At 41.7% G+C, this 16,273-nt stretch overlaps 1 protein-coding gene across 8 annotated transcripts; it reads right to left on the bottom strand.

Annotated features, from left to right (window-relative positions):
* Nucleotides 1-435: 435 nt before the first annotated feature.
* CGGBP1 (CGG triplet repeat binding protein 1) lies at nucleotides 436-16,192 on the bottom strand. Of its 8 annotated transcripts, none has more exons than XM_081199097.1 (4): nucleotides 16,029-16,187; nucleotides 7,988-8,047; nucleotides 6,840-6,980; nucleotides 436-6,065 (listed from the first exon to the last, which is right to left on the bottom strand). In XM_081199097.1, the coding sequence occupies exons 3-4, from the start codon at nucleotides 6,843-6,845 to the stop codon at nucleotides 5,547-5,549; spliced, it is 525 nt and encodes a 174-aa protein (XP_081055223.1). In that variant the 5' UTR covers nucleotides 6,846-6,980; nucleotides 7,988-8,047; nucleotides 16,029-16,187; the 3' UTR covers nucleotides 436-5,546. The 8 variants fall into 8 exon arrangements, with proteins under 8 accessions (XP_081055223.1, XP_081055224.1, XP_081055227.1 ...); XM_081199098.1 differs by having other exon boundaries at nucleotides 16,102-16,153; XM_081199101.1 differs by lacking the exon at nucleotides 6,840-6,980 and having other exon boundaries at nucleotides 16,029-16,188.
* Between the last annotated feature and the right edge of the window lie 81 nt (nucleotides 16,193-16,273).

The following is a 16,273-nucleotide window of genomic DNA, read 5'->3' as shown; positions in this document are numbered from 1 at the left end:
TGATTTTATCTGCTGCTCTTATTTCTAATTGTGTTTGTCTCCAGACACATCCACTTGCTTTCAGTTAAAGGTGACATTCCAGAATTTTTGTGTTGTCAAAAGGATAAAATTATTTCATAGGCCAGCAGTGCTGTCATAACGTCGTCAAAATAGCTACACCTTTACATTAGTCCACTGCGCTGTACAAGAAATAAAATATTATGGAACCGCCAGGAATGAGAAAGCCGAGCCCCGCTTTTTATCCAGGTGTTTTCTTCTCCTGGGTATTTGGATAAAACAGGCTTTCCCCAATATGGAGCCCTCCAGACATTGTTGGTTTCTTAACTCCCATCAGTCCTAGCTAATACGGCCAACAATCGAGGAGGGTGCGAACTGGAATCCAACATTTGAAGTCCCATAGGCTCATTATCACTGACTGAAATGATTCTTTTCAAATAAGGAAGCAAAGCCTTTATTTTAGATAATGATTATGCTACAATATAACACACAGACACATTTTTAGGTGCAACCCTAAACTCTAAGCAGGGCATCATGGACTGCCAACTCGACACTCCCAGTGCTCACACCAACCTGTGTGGAATGTGGAGTGGCAAGCAAAAACACCCCTTTGCTCTGCTAGCAGCCAGGCTGGTGCAGCAAAGAGGATTAGATTCTCTCCAATGTCATGACATGAGGGTGGCAAGATCTCAGGAGAATCTAGTGGATGCTAGGCCAGGCCAGGCCTGCTTCCCCAAAACATGTCAAGGCTTTCTGCGAGTGGGATGTTAGTGGTAAGATCTGCCTGTTGTTTGGGTGGGCATGTTGGGGGGCCCCTGTCAGTAGAGGCTAGCAGAGCTAGGAAGGGCTGGGAAGAGGGACATCTCAGCTGCACCCAAACCCCATGTAGAATGGCGGCCTGGATTGCTCTATTTTGCCAAAAGAAATAACAGAAAGGGGGAAACTAAAAGTAGTCAGTGCCACCTCTCTATCTGGCAGTTCTGCTATGTATCTTTTGCTGTTCAAATATGACCTTGCTGCCATTGTTTTAAAACTCTTTATTTTGTAAAGTTAACACAGAACTTTAAAAACATAAAGACAATGAATATTCAACATGCATAAGCAAACAAAAAATATCCTAGCAGCAAATTCAAAGATGGAACAGTAAAAAGGGATAGCAAGATTATCCATACAATATATATCTATAAATAAATGGTAATGGTTAGCACACTGTTATTTTGTTCCTTATTTCACTCAAGAAAAAAAAGTTATAATGGAGACACAAAATCAGTTTAACTACGTCACTACCTATCTTTGCATGGTTGTAATAGACTATTTTTTTATTTATTTAAAAAAACCCTCAGGGAGTTAGGGATTTTTGAGTAGCATAAGAACATATCCTAGTTGGCAGAAACTATTTTTGCCATTCTTGTAAACTGGACAGGTTAGTTCAAAAGTTTTCTCAATCCATTATAACAATCAATATAAAAACCTGAACTTTTAACTTCATAAAAATGCAGGTTTGAAAATTTGGTGGGAGCCAGTTTTCAAAAGACAATTAGGTATGTCTTGACAACTATATGAGGAACAGTAACACCTTGGTTTGTATTCAAACTTACAGGGCAGTCCAATGCATTTCTACTCAATATATTGCTCCACTGAGTTAAGTGTGAAAAGTTAATCATGACTTAAGTTCCATTAACCTCAAGAGGAACTAAATGCAACTAATTCAGGTTGTTCTCTAATGCACACTTACTTGAAAGTAAGCCCAATGGGACTCACTTCTGAGTAGACATGCATAGGATTGAGCTTTCGGCTTGGATCCAACCCATTATTAGCGGCGTCCTTCATCCCCAACCCAATCTGCATGGTTTGTACAACATTAACATCTGATTGTGAAGGATGCTTCAGTAAATGTACGCTCTTTCTCAACCAGATACTCATTTTAGAATTAAGAAAGTTTGAAACATTTCTGTCTCACAAAAGTAGAAGTCTTGTGTTCAATGGAGTCTAGAACAACAAAAATTGATGTATTTGAAGTTTCTGCTCTATGTCAATTGAGAACATATGAGCAGCCAAATCCTATACTTGGAAGCAAGTCCCATGAATTCAATATGACTTATGTTGAAGTACGCATGTACAGGACTGTGGCTTTCAATAGCTATTCAAAAGCCAAATCATGTTTAGGCAACTACTCAGACCAATCTGTAAAACATTGTTATATTCCTTTGGCTAGGTTGCTACTAGTTACTTATTTCAGTTCTAATTTTTACATGCACAAATGACACAAAAATAATGTGCGCAAAGGTAAACTACCCATTTTATGCTTACAGAAGTCTGGCTTTCAACAATTCTTCTCATTGGTATGGTCAAAATAGTGATTTAATATCCTAAAGAAAAGGAATCTAATGTTACTTGTTTCCATGATTTGTACCAGTCATCTGAGTTAATGGCATCATGGTGCAGCTTCCATTCTTCTACATAGCACACTTATGTACGGCCTTTTCACTTAAAACATAATGGGCCAAACAAGAACTGTTTAACTGAACGGCAGCCAACCAAATGTTGGTGGACTACAACTCCCATAATCTCTGAACCTTAAACCATTGAGGGTTGGTGGGAGTTGGAACCCAACAACATCTTGAGGGAACCAAGTTAGGACAGGGGTAGTTAATGTATTTTGTGTTGAGATGTGTAAGTTTCAGAAGCACAAGGCAATTCATGGATCACCACTCTGCACATTAATTGAAAGGGTGAAAAGAAAGTGTGCAAATGCACACATACCGCCTCCCCCGCTCTTTGCTGACATTTCCTTGTGAGTGATGAGGCTGCCCTACAAATAGAAGAACCAAAGCAATACAAATATCCCAGGAGTACAACATATGCATTTCCCACTGCCATGCGCAATGGGCACCTACTCCCTTTCTGACATCATATAAAGGAAGCTTGTAGTTGAAGATGACAGGGAAGTACACATCTATTGATGCCACAGCATTCCAATTCACTAGAATTAGTAGATAAGCAAAATAAAATAAAATAAAAACAGGTTGGGTTTTTTTGTAGGGAACTACCCACTTGCTCCAGCATTCCTCTTTGACAAAGGTAGATTACTGTTTAATGTTTATATTTTTTTTAAAATATAAGGTATCTGAAACTAAATGAGATAAATTTTCCACAGAATATCTGCTATGGACCCAAACAGGGCATTTTTCTACTCCCAATTCATTATTATGAGCTTTCTTCATAGGCAAGAAAGCTGATCTAATCTTAAAACTTGACAATGGCCTGCCTATGAAACTGATACACCAGTGTCACCCAGTCCAATAGAGTAACACATTTCTTTTTAATGCTGCACTGGAGTACTGCATCTCTGCACTTGAGAACTATTGTGCAGGAAGTCTATACTGGAACACACATTCTGTGTGCCAGTAACTGTTTTTCATTCTGGAACTGAATATTAAGGCTGTGATCCTTTGTTCAGCTACGAGTTAATTAAGCTTAGGGCTGATTAGGTTCAGCCCAAGAAAGAAAACCTCAATATTTTCCTCCATGCTACAGATGTAACATTAGGAGCAATACATGGGGTTTATTGGATTTTTAAAACAAAAAATCAAAGTACTTTGGCAACAACTGCAGTGGTAGGAAAAAAACAGAAAAGGGAAAAGGAAGGTGGGGTGGGGGACACACAGAAGCTCCTCCCCAAATATATGGAAACCTGTAACAGATGCCACCTATGCAATTTCATACATATATGAGAGCAAAAAAATGGATTAAATATGAAATATACTGTTTTTCGTAAGCCAAGTTGTCCAGATCCTGGGCTATGTTCACCAATGTCAAGCTCAACGTGGCATTACAGATTTTGGATAATCTCCAACATAAAGAGTATATACCTACTAGAGTAACTTGGGTCCATTGATTTCAATGGGTCTACCTTGATGATCACCCGCTTCCTCAAACTCTATGCAACTTTTCAATGCAATATTGCCTGTGTGACTGCGTCAAAACCTTCCAGTGAATCTGCATGTTCCTTAAACTGCTTTTTCTGCTCTCTTATCTGTTTTAGTCCAAGAAAAGAGGGGAAAGTGTGGGGAAAGAAATGGACCCATCATCTGACTCCAACCAGATGTCTATGGTGAAGTTTCCCATTCTTTTCTATTTGATTTGGGCTTTGGATGTTAATTAATAATAATAATTTTAAAAAAACAGGCCAGTAATAAGAAGCTACTTTGCTTCCTTTGCAATTCCACCAAGAAAAAGTAAAATGTCTGGGGCATGATGCTTTTAAAAGTTATGCATTTAAAAACTCAATCAATAGAAAAGACAGTTATGGTAAACTCTCCCATTCTAATCAACGGGAACCAAAAGTGCTTAACTGTGGTAGGATCAGGAATTGCTGTTAGCTAATGCATGAAGAAATATTTTAGTCATGAATTACAAATTCCTAATAATGCTTTGCTCCTTGGAAAACATTTCATAAAGAAAAAGACAACAGACAGTGAAGCAAAAGGTATCAGTAACTCTAGGAATTCGTATTACATAGACCTAAACTGTGCAAAGTTCAAAAACATGAGATATTAACGTAGATTAAAAAACACACACCCAACCACCTATTTGAGCCAGCTTTGAAATTAAACAGGGAGCAATGAAAATGCACATTAGACTTCTCTTTATATCCATTATTTGCAAAACACTGCCATCTATAGGCAGCTAACTGCGTAACTTTACTCTTACAGTCCTGCAGCTTTCCTCTGATCTGTAGTATAATTAGGGATGTGGGAAAATTGCTCCTTTAATTCTGTGGAGTATGTCATATACTCTTGCTTTCAGGACTGTGTACACAAAAGGGATGCTCAGCAGAATGAGCATCCAACAGTAGATGCTACCCTTGGCTTTCAATGGGATGCACATCTACATCCTTTCAACCCTCAACAGCTATGCAAGAGTTTGCACATCCAGCCACCAGTTAAAACTTCTCCATCCAACAGAATGTAAATCACATAAAATGAGACAGAAAGTGGGTTCAGGATAATAGCGCAAACCAGAAAAATGGAAACAATAGCATTGGAAATCAAGCCTGCAGGATTGCTTTGGCATCCCTAAGTATAGCTATGCTGGAGATAAATTTATGCTGAAAATACGGGGCACACATATTGGGCATATATGAATACATGTTAAAGCCAGAAATTAGACTATTGAGTTTGACCATGCCTAATTTGATCATTTGCAATTATCAGGTAATGCAGGAGGATGATAAGCGAGCAAAGGAATTTTTCTACAATAATGATTTAGCACTGGACTGTACAAACTCAGCAACATGGCACCTTTCTGCCATTTCCCCCCATTCCCACCCCCTTTCTCAAGGAGCTTAACAACATTTTAGATCCAAACTCTTGTAATACTAGAGTCACCAACAATTTGTTGCACACCGTTGCGTTTTGCAATAGATTGTCATTTTACAATACAAAAACCATTACGTAACATTGCATGTGCATGAATATAAAAATAAACCACGTCACTGCTATGCAACTGTTAATACTCCACACTTAGAACCAAGTGGCCTCCTCCACTCAGTGGTCTTCAGACTTGAGAAGCTGGTGTGAATACCCATCAGGCAAGTAGGTTTTTCTTAGCTGGTCTGCCTTGGGTATGGAGTTCCCATTCTTCACGTGGCGAGAGAGGAAAGCTCGCACAGCTGGGTGATCAGCCTTCTCAAGGGGAATGCTAGCTTCCAGAAACATTTTTACAAAGTCCTGGACGACACCGGGCTTCTCTGTCGGGGCTGCGCTGTTGCACTGCAAAGAGGCAGTCAGAGTTCGCGGTTTCTTCCTGACAGTTTGCTCCTCAAACTCCCCCTTGCGTTTGGTGTGCGTTTTGGATTTGAGATGGTCATTGATGGCTGACTTGCGAACATGATTCAGGACCACATTGCAGAACGTGCAGTACAGTTTCCCCCCGTCTTCATACAGTTCACTGCCAAATTCAGTAACGCGATCCTGAGGAGTCACATACAAAGCGGTTTTAGAACGGCTCCGGGAGGGAGGTGGCTTCACGTCAAATCGTTCCATTGCAGTCTTCAGTAAACTGATCTTAAAACAAACAAAAAACCAAGAAAGAGTATTACATTTATGTTCACTCTGTGCAGTCTCCAGTAAACAGCGGGATTTGTTTACTTGGGTATAGCTGAATACCAGAATGTTCAGTCACCAAAACGTTCCTACACCAAGAGATACAAATGCCGATTTCTCTACTAGTTGACTGCAGGCAAAAATGTTGTACTCTGTACAAAATGATTATACCATGCTGTGACATTTGTGAACAACAGCAAAATTATTATGGGAAGGTCGTTTTAAAGAAAATGGGCTGTATGCATCTAAATAGTTCCACTACGCACCGACTTTTAGCTACACAACAGAACTTCCCACAGTCTCCTCTCCCTGTGCTCCTCCTAAATCTGTTTCAGGTTTTCCAACCCTCCGGAGCAGAATTATAGGGTGAACAGGAAGAGGAGAGGGCAGAGAAATTACATTGCACAGCCAGAAGTCTTGCACTAAAGGGCCTATTTAGCTGGATACTGCCCTATGTTTATGTTAGAGACAGACATGTGTAAGTCACATGTTGGTCCCTGGCACTGATGACTGGCCCAAGGTTCTTGTTAAAATAGAGTTTTCATGATTTTTTTTTAAATAGGCTTGGGAGATGTAGCATATAAATTAAAAGCATATAAATTATATTTTTTTGGAACAAACATTACTGCAATGTACAGTAATTTGCAGCTATCTTGTCCATGAATATGATGCATACTTCCATTATTTGTAGCTAAAGTTATGAACATCAGCTGCAATTCCCAGTGAAAAACGTACTTCCATGGTGTTATCACTGCTCTATCAGGTGCTCCAGTTCCACACACGGCTCAGGTTTGTTACGGAGAGGCTAACTTTCACAGAATTATAACTGGGAACCTAAACTAACTGAAGAAGCTTAAATCCAACTCCTGCTTCCATCTGCAGTTGAGAAAGAAAAGGGCACGTCACAGTACTTTAAAACATTTGAATGAAATGGCTTGCATAGCATTTTACTTCCACCAGCATGACACTTTTAAATAACTCTAACACTTATGGTCGCAGTTCAATTTTATTTTTATTTTTTTTACATTGCTGGCCTTATGGTTGTTGCATTGATTTGTATATTTGAATATACCATCCTAAGAATCTTCCCAGCTGAAATGTGGAATACCAACAATAACCACCTTCATGGCAAACATGTGCGCTTCAACCAGGTCTTATTATTTTTATGATAAATGGTTTGTACATAATACAAATAGTGCTTGATTTTATACAGGTAAATGTGAGATATATTAAGGTAATATTAACAGTGAAGTATAAAGCCTCACTGCTTGTTCCAGTGCAAAACTGAGTGGAAAAAGATTTATTCAGATAAAACTAAATAGATTTAGTTTCAAAATATTACTTAGATATATGTTTTTATATATTTGTAGATTGCCCTGATGATTGAACTTCTTGTTTCCAAAACACCTCAGACAACAATGGAATATTTTTGGCGCTTTTCTTTGTGGTTTATTCTTGCATTCACTATCTCTCCCCATTTTTATTTTGGTTTTGAGTCTTAAGGGAAGGAAATGCAGAAATGCCTTAAAGCATGGTGATAGTGGGCAGAATCAAAGTATAACATCTAGCCCATTCAGATGGATTAGAATTCAACTCACAGCACCATAAACTAGGCAGACATTTTCAGTATTTAGGAACATTCCTACAGTGCTCTGAAAACCCAACCTGATTTTTGCTATGATTTCAGAAAAGCAGTACTGCTGCTAAGCAGAAACACATTTCTCCAGTATGAACAATTACTAAATGAATATTGCAAAATTCCCAATTATGATCAATTATACAAGTTGCATTTTGGATTTATGTTATCACAGTCAGTACAATTTGATGCAGGTATATGCAGAAGGAAATCCTAGTTACTCAGCTGCAACCCTACATACACTTACCTGGAAATAAGCTCCAATGGATGCAATAGGTCTTACTTTACTGAGTAAAGAAGGATTGATCTGAAAGTAAAAATTGTCCTCCTGTTAACTATGGAAAAGTAAGGTGAGCTACCTTAGAGTAGTCTCCCAGTCTTGGTTCTCTTGCTATTCCACGCCCCATCCCCACAACCAGAAAATGTTTACAGTGGTACCTCGCAAGACGAATGCCTCGCAAGACAAAAAACTCGCTAGACGAAAGGTTTTTCCGTTTTCGAGTTGCCTCGCAAGACGAATTTCCCTATGGGCTTGCTTCGCAAGACGAAAACGTCTTGCAAGTTTGTTTCCTTTTTCTTAACACTGTTAATACAGTTGCGACTTGACTTCGAGGAGCAACTCATAGAACGCAGTGTACATAGTAGCCTTTTTTGAGGTTTTTAAAGACTTTGGTGATTTTTGAAGCTTTTCCAGAACTTCTTTTGCAGCCATTTGGTAAGTTAAGTTTTTAAAACTTTTTTGGGGGGTTTTGGATTTTGGGTTGGGGTGTTTGGAATTCAAGGACTTGGTGTTGGGGAGGGGTTTGCAAGAATCTGGAAGCTTGTGTGTTTTTTTTCTGCATTTTTATGATTTTCTGTGACCATTGGGCCACTCTGCTGTTTTTTTTAAAAAAAATTCTGGATTTGAATTTCTGTGTGCTGGGTGGCTGGGGGAACAGTTGGGGAGGGGTTTGCAAGAATCTGGAAGCTTGTGTTTTTTTCTGCATTTTTATGATTTTCTGTGACCATTGGGCCACTCTGCTGTTTTTTTAAAAAAATTCTGGATTTGAATTTCTGTGTGCTGGGTGGCTGGGGGAACAGTTGGGGAGGGGTTTGCAAGAATCTGGAAGCTTGTGTTTTTTTCTGCATTTTTATGATTTTCTGTGACCATTGGGCCACTCTGCTGTTTTTTTTAAAAAAATTCTGGATTTGAATTTCTGTGTGCTGGGTGGCTGGGGAAACAGTTGGAGAGGGGTTTGCAAGAATCTGGAAGCTTGTGTGGTTTTTTCTGGCATGGAGAGGCTGCCAGTTCTGATGTTTCTGCGGCTGAAGACTTTGCAGCGGAGTTCCTGGAGGTTGTGAAGACGGAGGGCTACGTTCCACAGCAGGTCTTCAACTGCGACGAGACCGGGCTGTTTTGGAAAGGATGCCCAAAAGGACTTTCATCACACAGGAGGAGGCCAAGTTGCCTGGCCACAAGCCCATGAAGGACCGTCTGACCCTGCTCTTCTGTGCCAACGCAAGCGGCAACCTGAAGATCAAGCCCCTGCTGGTGTACCACTCGGAGAACCCACGGGCCTTCAAGAGACACAAGATCGACAAGGAGCGGCTGAGTGTCATGTGGCGATCCAACGGCAAGGCTTGGGTCACACGTGTGCTGTTTGTGGACTGGGTCAATCTTGCTTTTGGCCCTGCTGTCAAGCAGTACCTGCTGGACAACGACCTGCCGCTGAAGGCTTTGCTTCTGATGGACAATGCTCCTGCCCATCCTAAAGGCCTTAAGGTGGACTTGTTGGAGGAGTTCAGCTTCATCAACATCATGTTCCTGCCGCCTAACACCACGCCACTGCTCCAGCCGATGGATCAGCAGGTCATTGCCAATTTCAAAAAACTCTACACCAAGGAGCTTTTCAGGCGATGCTTTGAGGTGACTGACTGCACCACCATCACCCTGCGGGAATTCTGGAAGGACCACTTCGACATCGTCACCTGCTTGAAGATGATCACCACGGCCTGGAACGGGATCAGCCAGAGAAATTTGAATTGCGCTTGGCGCAGCCTGTGGCCGGACTGTGTGGCACCAAGTGACTCTGATGCACCAGAGTCAACAGTGGTGCAGGACATTGTTGCCTTGGGGAGGACCATGGGCCTGGAGGTCACGGAGGAGGACGTCTGGAAGCTGGTGGAGGAGCACGACGACGAGCTGACCACCGTGGAGCTGGTCGAACTGCAGGCAGAGGCTGCGCAGGAGCAGGCCTCACTGGAAGAGGAGGAAGCAACTGAGGAACGGCTGTCCTCCGAAAAACTGAGGGACATTTGCCTGAAGTGGAAGGAGGTGCAGACTTTTGCAGAGCAGCACCACCCTGAGAAGCACGTGGCACATGACGTTGGGAACATTTTTATATGAGGGTCATGTTGCCTTTCAGGGAGGTGCTGAAAAGGCGGATGAAGCAGCAGACTATGGACAGGTTCTTGAGCAAGAAGCAAAGAGTGGAAGAGGAGCCTTCTTCGAGTGGTCCCCCAGAGTCTTAGAAAATGTACTGTACACTTTGTTGATTTTTAAATGTTTTTCTGTCATGTTTATAAAGTTAATTTATTTTCCCTTCAATTTTTGAACTGCTCTTTACAGTATGTGTGACTTTAAAGAGCAGTTAATAAACTGTTGTTGTACCAAAATTTGGCTTTGTTTGGACTTTTTTTGACCATAGGAACGCATTAATTGATTTTCAATGCATTCCTATGGGATTTCGTGATTCGCAAGACGAAAAATTCGCTAGACGACAAAACTTGCGGAACGAATTAATTTCGTCTTGCGGGGCACCACTGTAATAAGATTAAATGTTGAATGAGACAGAAAATGGGGGTGGAATTGTCACAAGTTTTTATATTTATTTTTAAAAATCACTTATTTTCTTGAACTGAGGAAGCAATATATTATTTTGAGCAGATGGGATGAGCTGATATTGCTCATTGGTAACAAACTAACAAGCAAAATGAACTGACAAATCACAAGCTTATCAGGCAAAGAAGCTGTATCCCTCTTTGAATGGTAAAGGGTGACACCTAGTGGTTGAATTCTATCACGTTCCCTATTATAAGAAGAGGCCATTGTGAAGTCCGGCAGTGGTAGCTGGGGAAATTCTACTTGCTACACAGAAGGAGCAAATTGGAATATTCAGTTGTTGTTTCGATAATGATTTTTTCTTAGAAGAATAAAAGTGGATTCAAGCTGAAAAGGGATGTCTGTTCCAACCTCTGCTCAACAGCACTACTTACTTACCCTGTCTTTGAAAGAAACCACTTACTAATAAATTTTTCCAAAACTTATGCAGACGATCTATTTTAACAAATTCCAAATGCACTTTTTACAGTCACTTGCATTCAGCTAATGGGGAGGGGGAGGCTTCCCTATCTTAGGTTCTCAAATCTAGGATTATCTTATGTATATAAGGACATCATGAGATTCACAAGGCAACTACAAATTTAAGATATACTCTAGGATCTGCTCCTGCCCCAAACTTACATTTGTAGATACATAATTCACTCCTTCTCACATCCTAAAAAATTTCATAAAGCTGTCTCTCACCATCCTATTGCCAAATTACTGATTGATTAATTAATTAATTAATTTCTATCCCAGCTTTTCTCCAGAAGGAGCCCAGGGTGGCAAACACATCCACAATTCAAAAACAACACTGTCAAAACATTCCAAAAACTATTACAACTGAAAACATCTAAAAGCAAATTTCAATTAAAAACAGTATTTCATCCAGTACTCTTTAGTCACTAAATGCCTGGGTAAAGAGGGATGGTTTAAAATTCCTTCTGAAAGTTAAAAGTAATGGAGACAGATGCACCTCACTAGAGAGGGCATTCCACAAACAGGGAACCTCCTGCCAACCTAGCAGTTCGAAAGCACACCAGTGCAAGTAGACAAATAAGTACCACTGTGGCGGGAAGGTAAATGGCATTTCCGTGCGCTCTGGTTTCCGTCACAGTGTTCGGTTGCACCAGAAGCAGTTTAGTCATGCTGGCCACATGACCCCGAAAGCTGTCTGTAGACAAACACCAGCTCCCTTGGCCTGAAAGCAAGATGAGCGCCGTAACCCTTTGACTGGATTTAACCGTCCAGGGGTCCTTTACCTTTACCTTAAACAGGGAACCACCACTGAAAAGGCCCTATCACCGGTTAACCTCAACTGGGCAGCTCCTGGTGAGAGCATTACCACCAAGACCTCACCAGCCAATTGTAGGGACCTAGATGGTTGATATTAGGGAAGGTGCTCTCTTAGGAACTTGGGTCCCATTTATATGCTCTGTATGCTAATACTAACACCCTGGATGCCAGTGGTTCACTGGTAGCCAGCACAGTGCTTGCACAATGATAATCTTCTACTATCCTTCTTATGCATGATTTACCTTGCAAAATTTGTAAATCCTGAAATCACCTCAATAGAGTATTTCTATCACTTAACTCAATTTCTTGCACACTGAAAAGATTCCACTCTACAATTCCTGGAATACTTAGCTCTGATATCTTTGTAGCTTTTGACATCATTGATCATGGTGTCCTAGAGAAACTCGAGGGAGGCACTGTAATGGGATGGTCCTGCTCTTACCTGTAGGGTCCTTACTAGAAAGCAAGTAATCGTAAATAACTTTCTCAGCAATATAGCTTTTAAGCCAAGAGTCCATTATGTCTCACTATTCAACATATGAAACTGCTAGGAGCTGTTATCCAGAGACCTTATGTTGGTGACATACAGTTCCATCTCTCCATTTCATCTGAATCAGGGAAGACTACGAAGGTGCTGAACTGGTATCTGAAAGAAGTGATGGGCTAGGTGGGAGTCACAAAACTGAGAGGTGCTGTAGGTGAGCAGTTCCTGTGTCTGGAAACCTGGCTCTGGGCGGTGTCGCATTCCCCTTGAAGAAATTTGTAGATTTGTAGTCTGGAAATACAGTACTCCTGGATTCGAATCTGTCACTCGAATCTGTCTGTGGCTAAGAGTGTTTAAGACCAGCTTAGGCCAGTTTGAAAGCTCAAGCTATCCCTGGCCCAAGATAGCCTGGTCTCAGTTGCCTATGCTTTGGGGCCCTCATGTCTGGACTACTGCAATGCACTGCTGTAATATGGGATGCTGGAGGCTGAAGCTAGTGCAGAATTTGGCTGCCAGGTTGGTCAGTGCAATGGCACCATGTACCACCAATCCAAGGTGTTAGTACTAGCATACCAAGGCAGATGTGGGTTGGGACTCAAGTACCTAAAGGAGTGCTTTCCCCAATATCAATAATCTCGGGCCCTTGCCTTGCCACTTGTAGGGTAATATCTGGTATACACTCAGACTTTCAGCACATTGCTCTAATTAATTCAGTATGGTGCCCCTTAGCTACCATGGACAGATACTTCCCTTATGAAGTGGATGTTCCACACCAATACCTAGTTGCATGAATCCCAATGCACACAAATTCTCTCTCCCCCAGAAGAAGCACATGTGTACACCCATCAATATAGAACAGCAACTTGATATGTGAATTGAACAACATGGGGGCGGGGAGAGTGATGCCCACAGCTTCACCATGTAAGAAGATAAGAGAAGAAATTTATGAAGAGCAGTGGCAACCTGCCCCAAGTCAGAAGGAATTATCCTAGCATCATGCCCTATCCTCTGCCGCACATGAGCTTTTTCAATCTCTCTTGCTCATTCGCCAGAAGAGCTCAGAAGAAGTACTCAGTAGATCACTTCATCAGTTGCCTGTGCATGCCCTAAATGTGGTCACTTAACACAGATTAACAATGCATCTACATCATGTTGTCATAATTACAGTGGCTACCTAAAATTATTTCACCTCTTTCAATGTCTGCTTATGAGTGGAGTGAGAATTTTAATCTGTGTGAGTACAAAACTGGGAAATTACTCTATATGAATTAATCTGGTGGGTGCGATTTTGTGCAGACATAATAGCCCAGATGTAATAAGAATGGTGAACTGAAAAAAGAAAAAGCTGCAAATGGTAGGAGAACTTTATCTAATGAGGGACTACAGTCTAGTCACTGGTTGCTGGGTTAAAGCAAATGTCATAGAATGTCCTCATTATTCTTAACTGAGACATCCATTCCCAGATTTAGCAAGTGCACATTTGTGGAACAGTTCCTCCTCATGTGTGCCTGGAAGCCATATTTTCTGATTTGAAAGCCCTGTCCCAACTCATGGATATTTGAGGGAGCTTGTGGTTACTTAACAGCAAGGGCAAACTGTTGTTTGCTGTATGAATTTAGTCCACACATTCTGTGGCTGAACCATGTGTGATCAAGGTGTTTGTGCTATAATGATACCACAAAGCTGGGTATAAAGGTATTTGTTTTTTGATGGTGGATACTGATATGAGTTGCAACTGGGCAGCAGTTATAGGATAAGTACCTATAAAAACTGAGAATCTCTTATCCATTCCTTATTATTGTTGTTGGTTTTTTGTTTTGCACCATCGGAATGCCACAATATATTGAATTTATGCTTTTTTTACCATTGTAATCTGCGAGCTATGATGAGGCAGTGTATTTTTGTTATTCTAGTAGAAATCACTTGGATCTATGTCTTAAACTGCCTTTTACAGAATGATGCTGCTGTAATGTAGAGCATTAGGTGAACTATTTCTTATGCTGTACTCTCAGTTATGCCTTGATGATGGATGGGACAGTGCAGGTGTGAAGAGAGTCTGAATTTAAGCCAAAGAGCAATCTTGTCTCAGACGTGCAACCATGCCCTGGACCTGCATTTTTGTGCCATAGCTTTGTCATAAAATGCTAGATTTTCATGTGTGCATGTGAGAGAGAGGGTTTCTTTAACTGTACAGCCTGTCAGTATTGGAGTGAACTATAATAAATGGTGGGTTTTACAGATCCAGCTGTAAAAATAGTACGGATTCATGAGAATCCATATGTGAGATTTCTATTTCTAAAGCATGAGGGGCTGGAGATATTATTTCATGGCATAATCTTGGGTCAAAATGTGAGCTGTCACCAGATTCATTAGAGTGTTCGTCTGTAATAATAGCCATAATTTTGAAATTTAAAAGATTATGGTCTTCTTCGCACCAGCTGGTAAATACTATGAAAGGGTTAGTGAAAGAATCAGCTTTTCAGGTAAAATACAATTCACATATTTTCCTATTATCAATATTGTTATTGGAACTAGATTAAAACAAAATGCACAGAATCTAGGCCAGACAATGCCTTAATGACTGTGAAAAGCCTGGAACTATAATAGTACTGAAGTCTCCAAGATAAGCCAAAACTAAGTGGACATCAATAAAACTGAAAGCTGCCCTGGGGAAAAAACTATAATCCAGACTAACGTATCTCACAGAGACTGTGCAAGAACAAATACTACCCTGAGCTCTCAGGAGGCAAAATATAGTACAGTGGTACCTCAGGTTAACCTGAATCTGTTCTTAACCTGAAGCACCACTTTAGCTAATGGGGCCTCCTGCTGCTGCCGCGCCGCCGGAGCACGATTTCTGTTCTCAACCTGAAGCAAATTTCTTAACCTGAAGCACTATTTCTGGGTTAGTGGAGTCTGTAACCTGAAGCATATGTAACCTGAAGCATATGTAACCCGAGGTACCACCGTATACATAGTGCAGAAGCCCCACTAAGTTCCCCACACCTTAACTCCCAGAGAAGTGTATATTGGATTACAGCTTTACAGTTCAAATTTAGGCATGTTACTGTTTACTTTGAAGTAATTCAACTACGCTCAACAGGGCTTACTCCATGCATTAGTACTATACGCATAGGACCCTAGCACCTGAATCATCAAACCAGTCAGTGGGCAAGGACCTCATGCAAACGTTTCCAGAACTGGACCCCCCAATAAATGCTCCATTATGATACCTCACCAGGAACATGTTTTTTTGTTCTTCGGTGAATTTTACGCTACTACAGTGCCAAACTCTTTCTCAGCGGCTCTTTAGAGGTTCCCACATTTCGCTGTGCAGATTTTTCTTCATCAGATACAACATTTATGCTCCACAATGGCTTCGTCTTAACGAGGAGCCCCAACGTGTGCCCCCCAACACACCTCCTTCCTAGCCCCCCCCCTTTAGTAGTCTACTCGCGCTTCCAAATCTCAATGGTTCTTTCAACCTCGGCAGAATTGCCTGCGCCCCCTGACCCGCCATTTCCCAACACCCCCCATCTTAGCCACCCCTTTCTCCATGCAACCCAATGCTATGTCTCCCCACCCAGGTGGGGAGGGGGGACCATTTCCCTCCCGCCCGCCCCCCCCGCCGCCCAACCTCCTTCTTACAGCTCTTGACAGCCGCCTGTTCTGTCCCCGGGGGGGTCCGGGGCTCAGCTTCGACCTGCTGCTCCGCGCTCACCTTCCAGGTCCCGCGACAGCGCGGAGCAGACTTGGCGGAGCCGCCTACCAGACAGATAGACAGACCGGAGAAGGAGGGCAGGAGGGAGGGAGGGGGGCGGTGAGGGCGGTTGGACAGAGTTGCTTCCTCTCTCCGGCTCAGCCCAAGCGGGGCGGGACTTACCCCCCCTAGC

The sequence above is a fragment of the Podarcis bocagei genome, assembly GCF_964188305.1.
Source record: "Podarcis bocagei genome assembly, chromosome: 6".
Classification (NCBI taxonomy): Eukaryota; Metazoa; Chordata; class Lepidosauria; order Squamata; family Lacertidae; genus Podarcis; species Podarcis bocagei.
The sequence above is the reverse complement of the archived record's forward strand: the minus strand, read 5'-3'. Positions and strand labels throughout refer to the sequence as shown.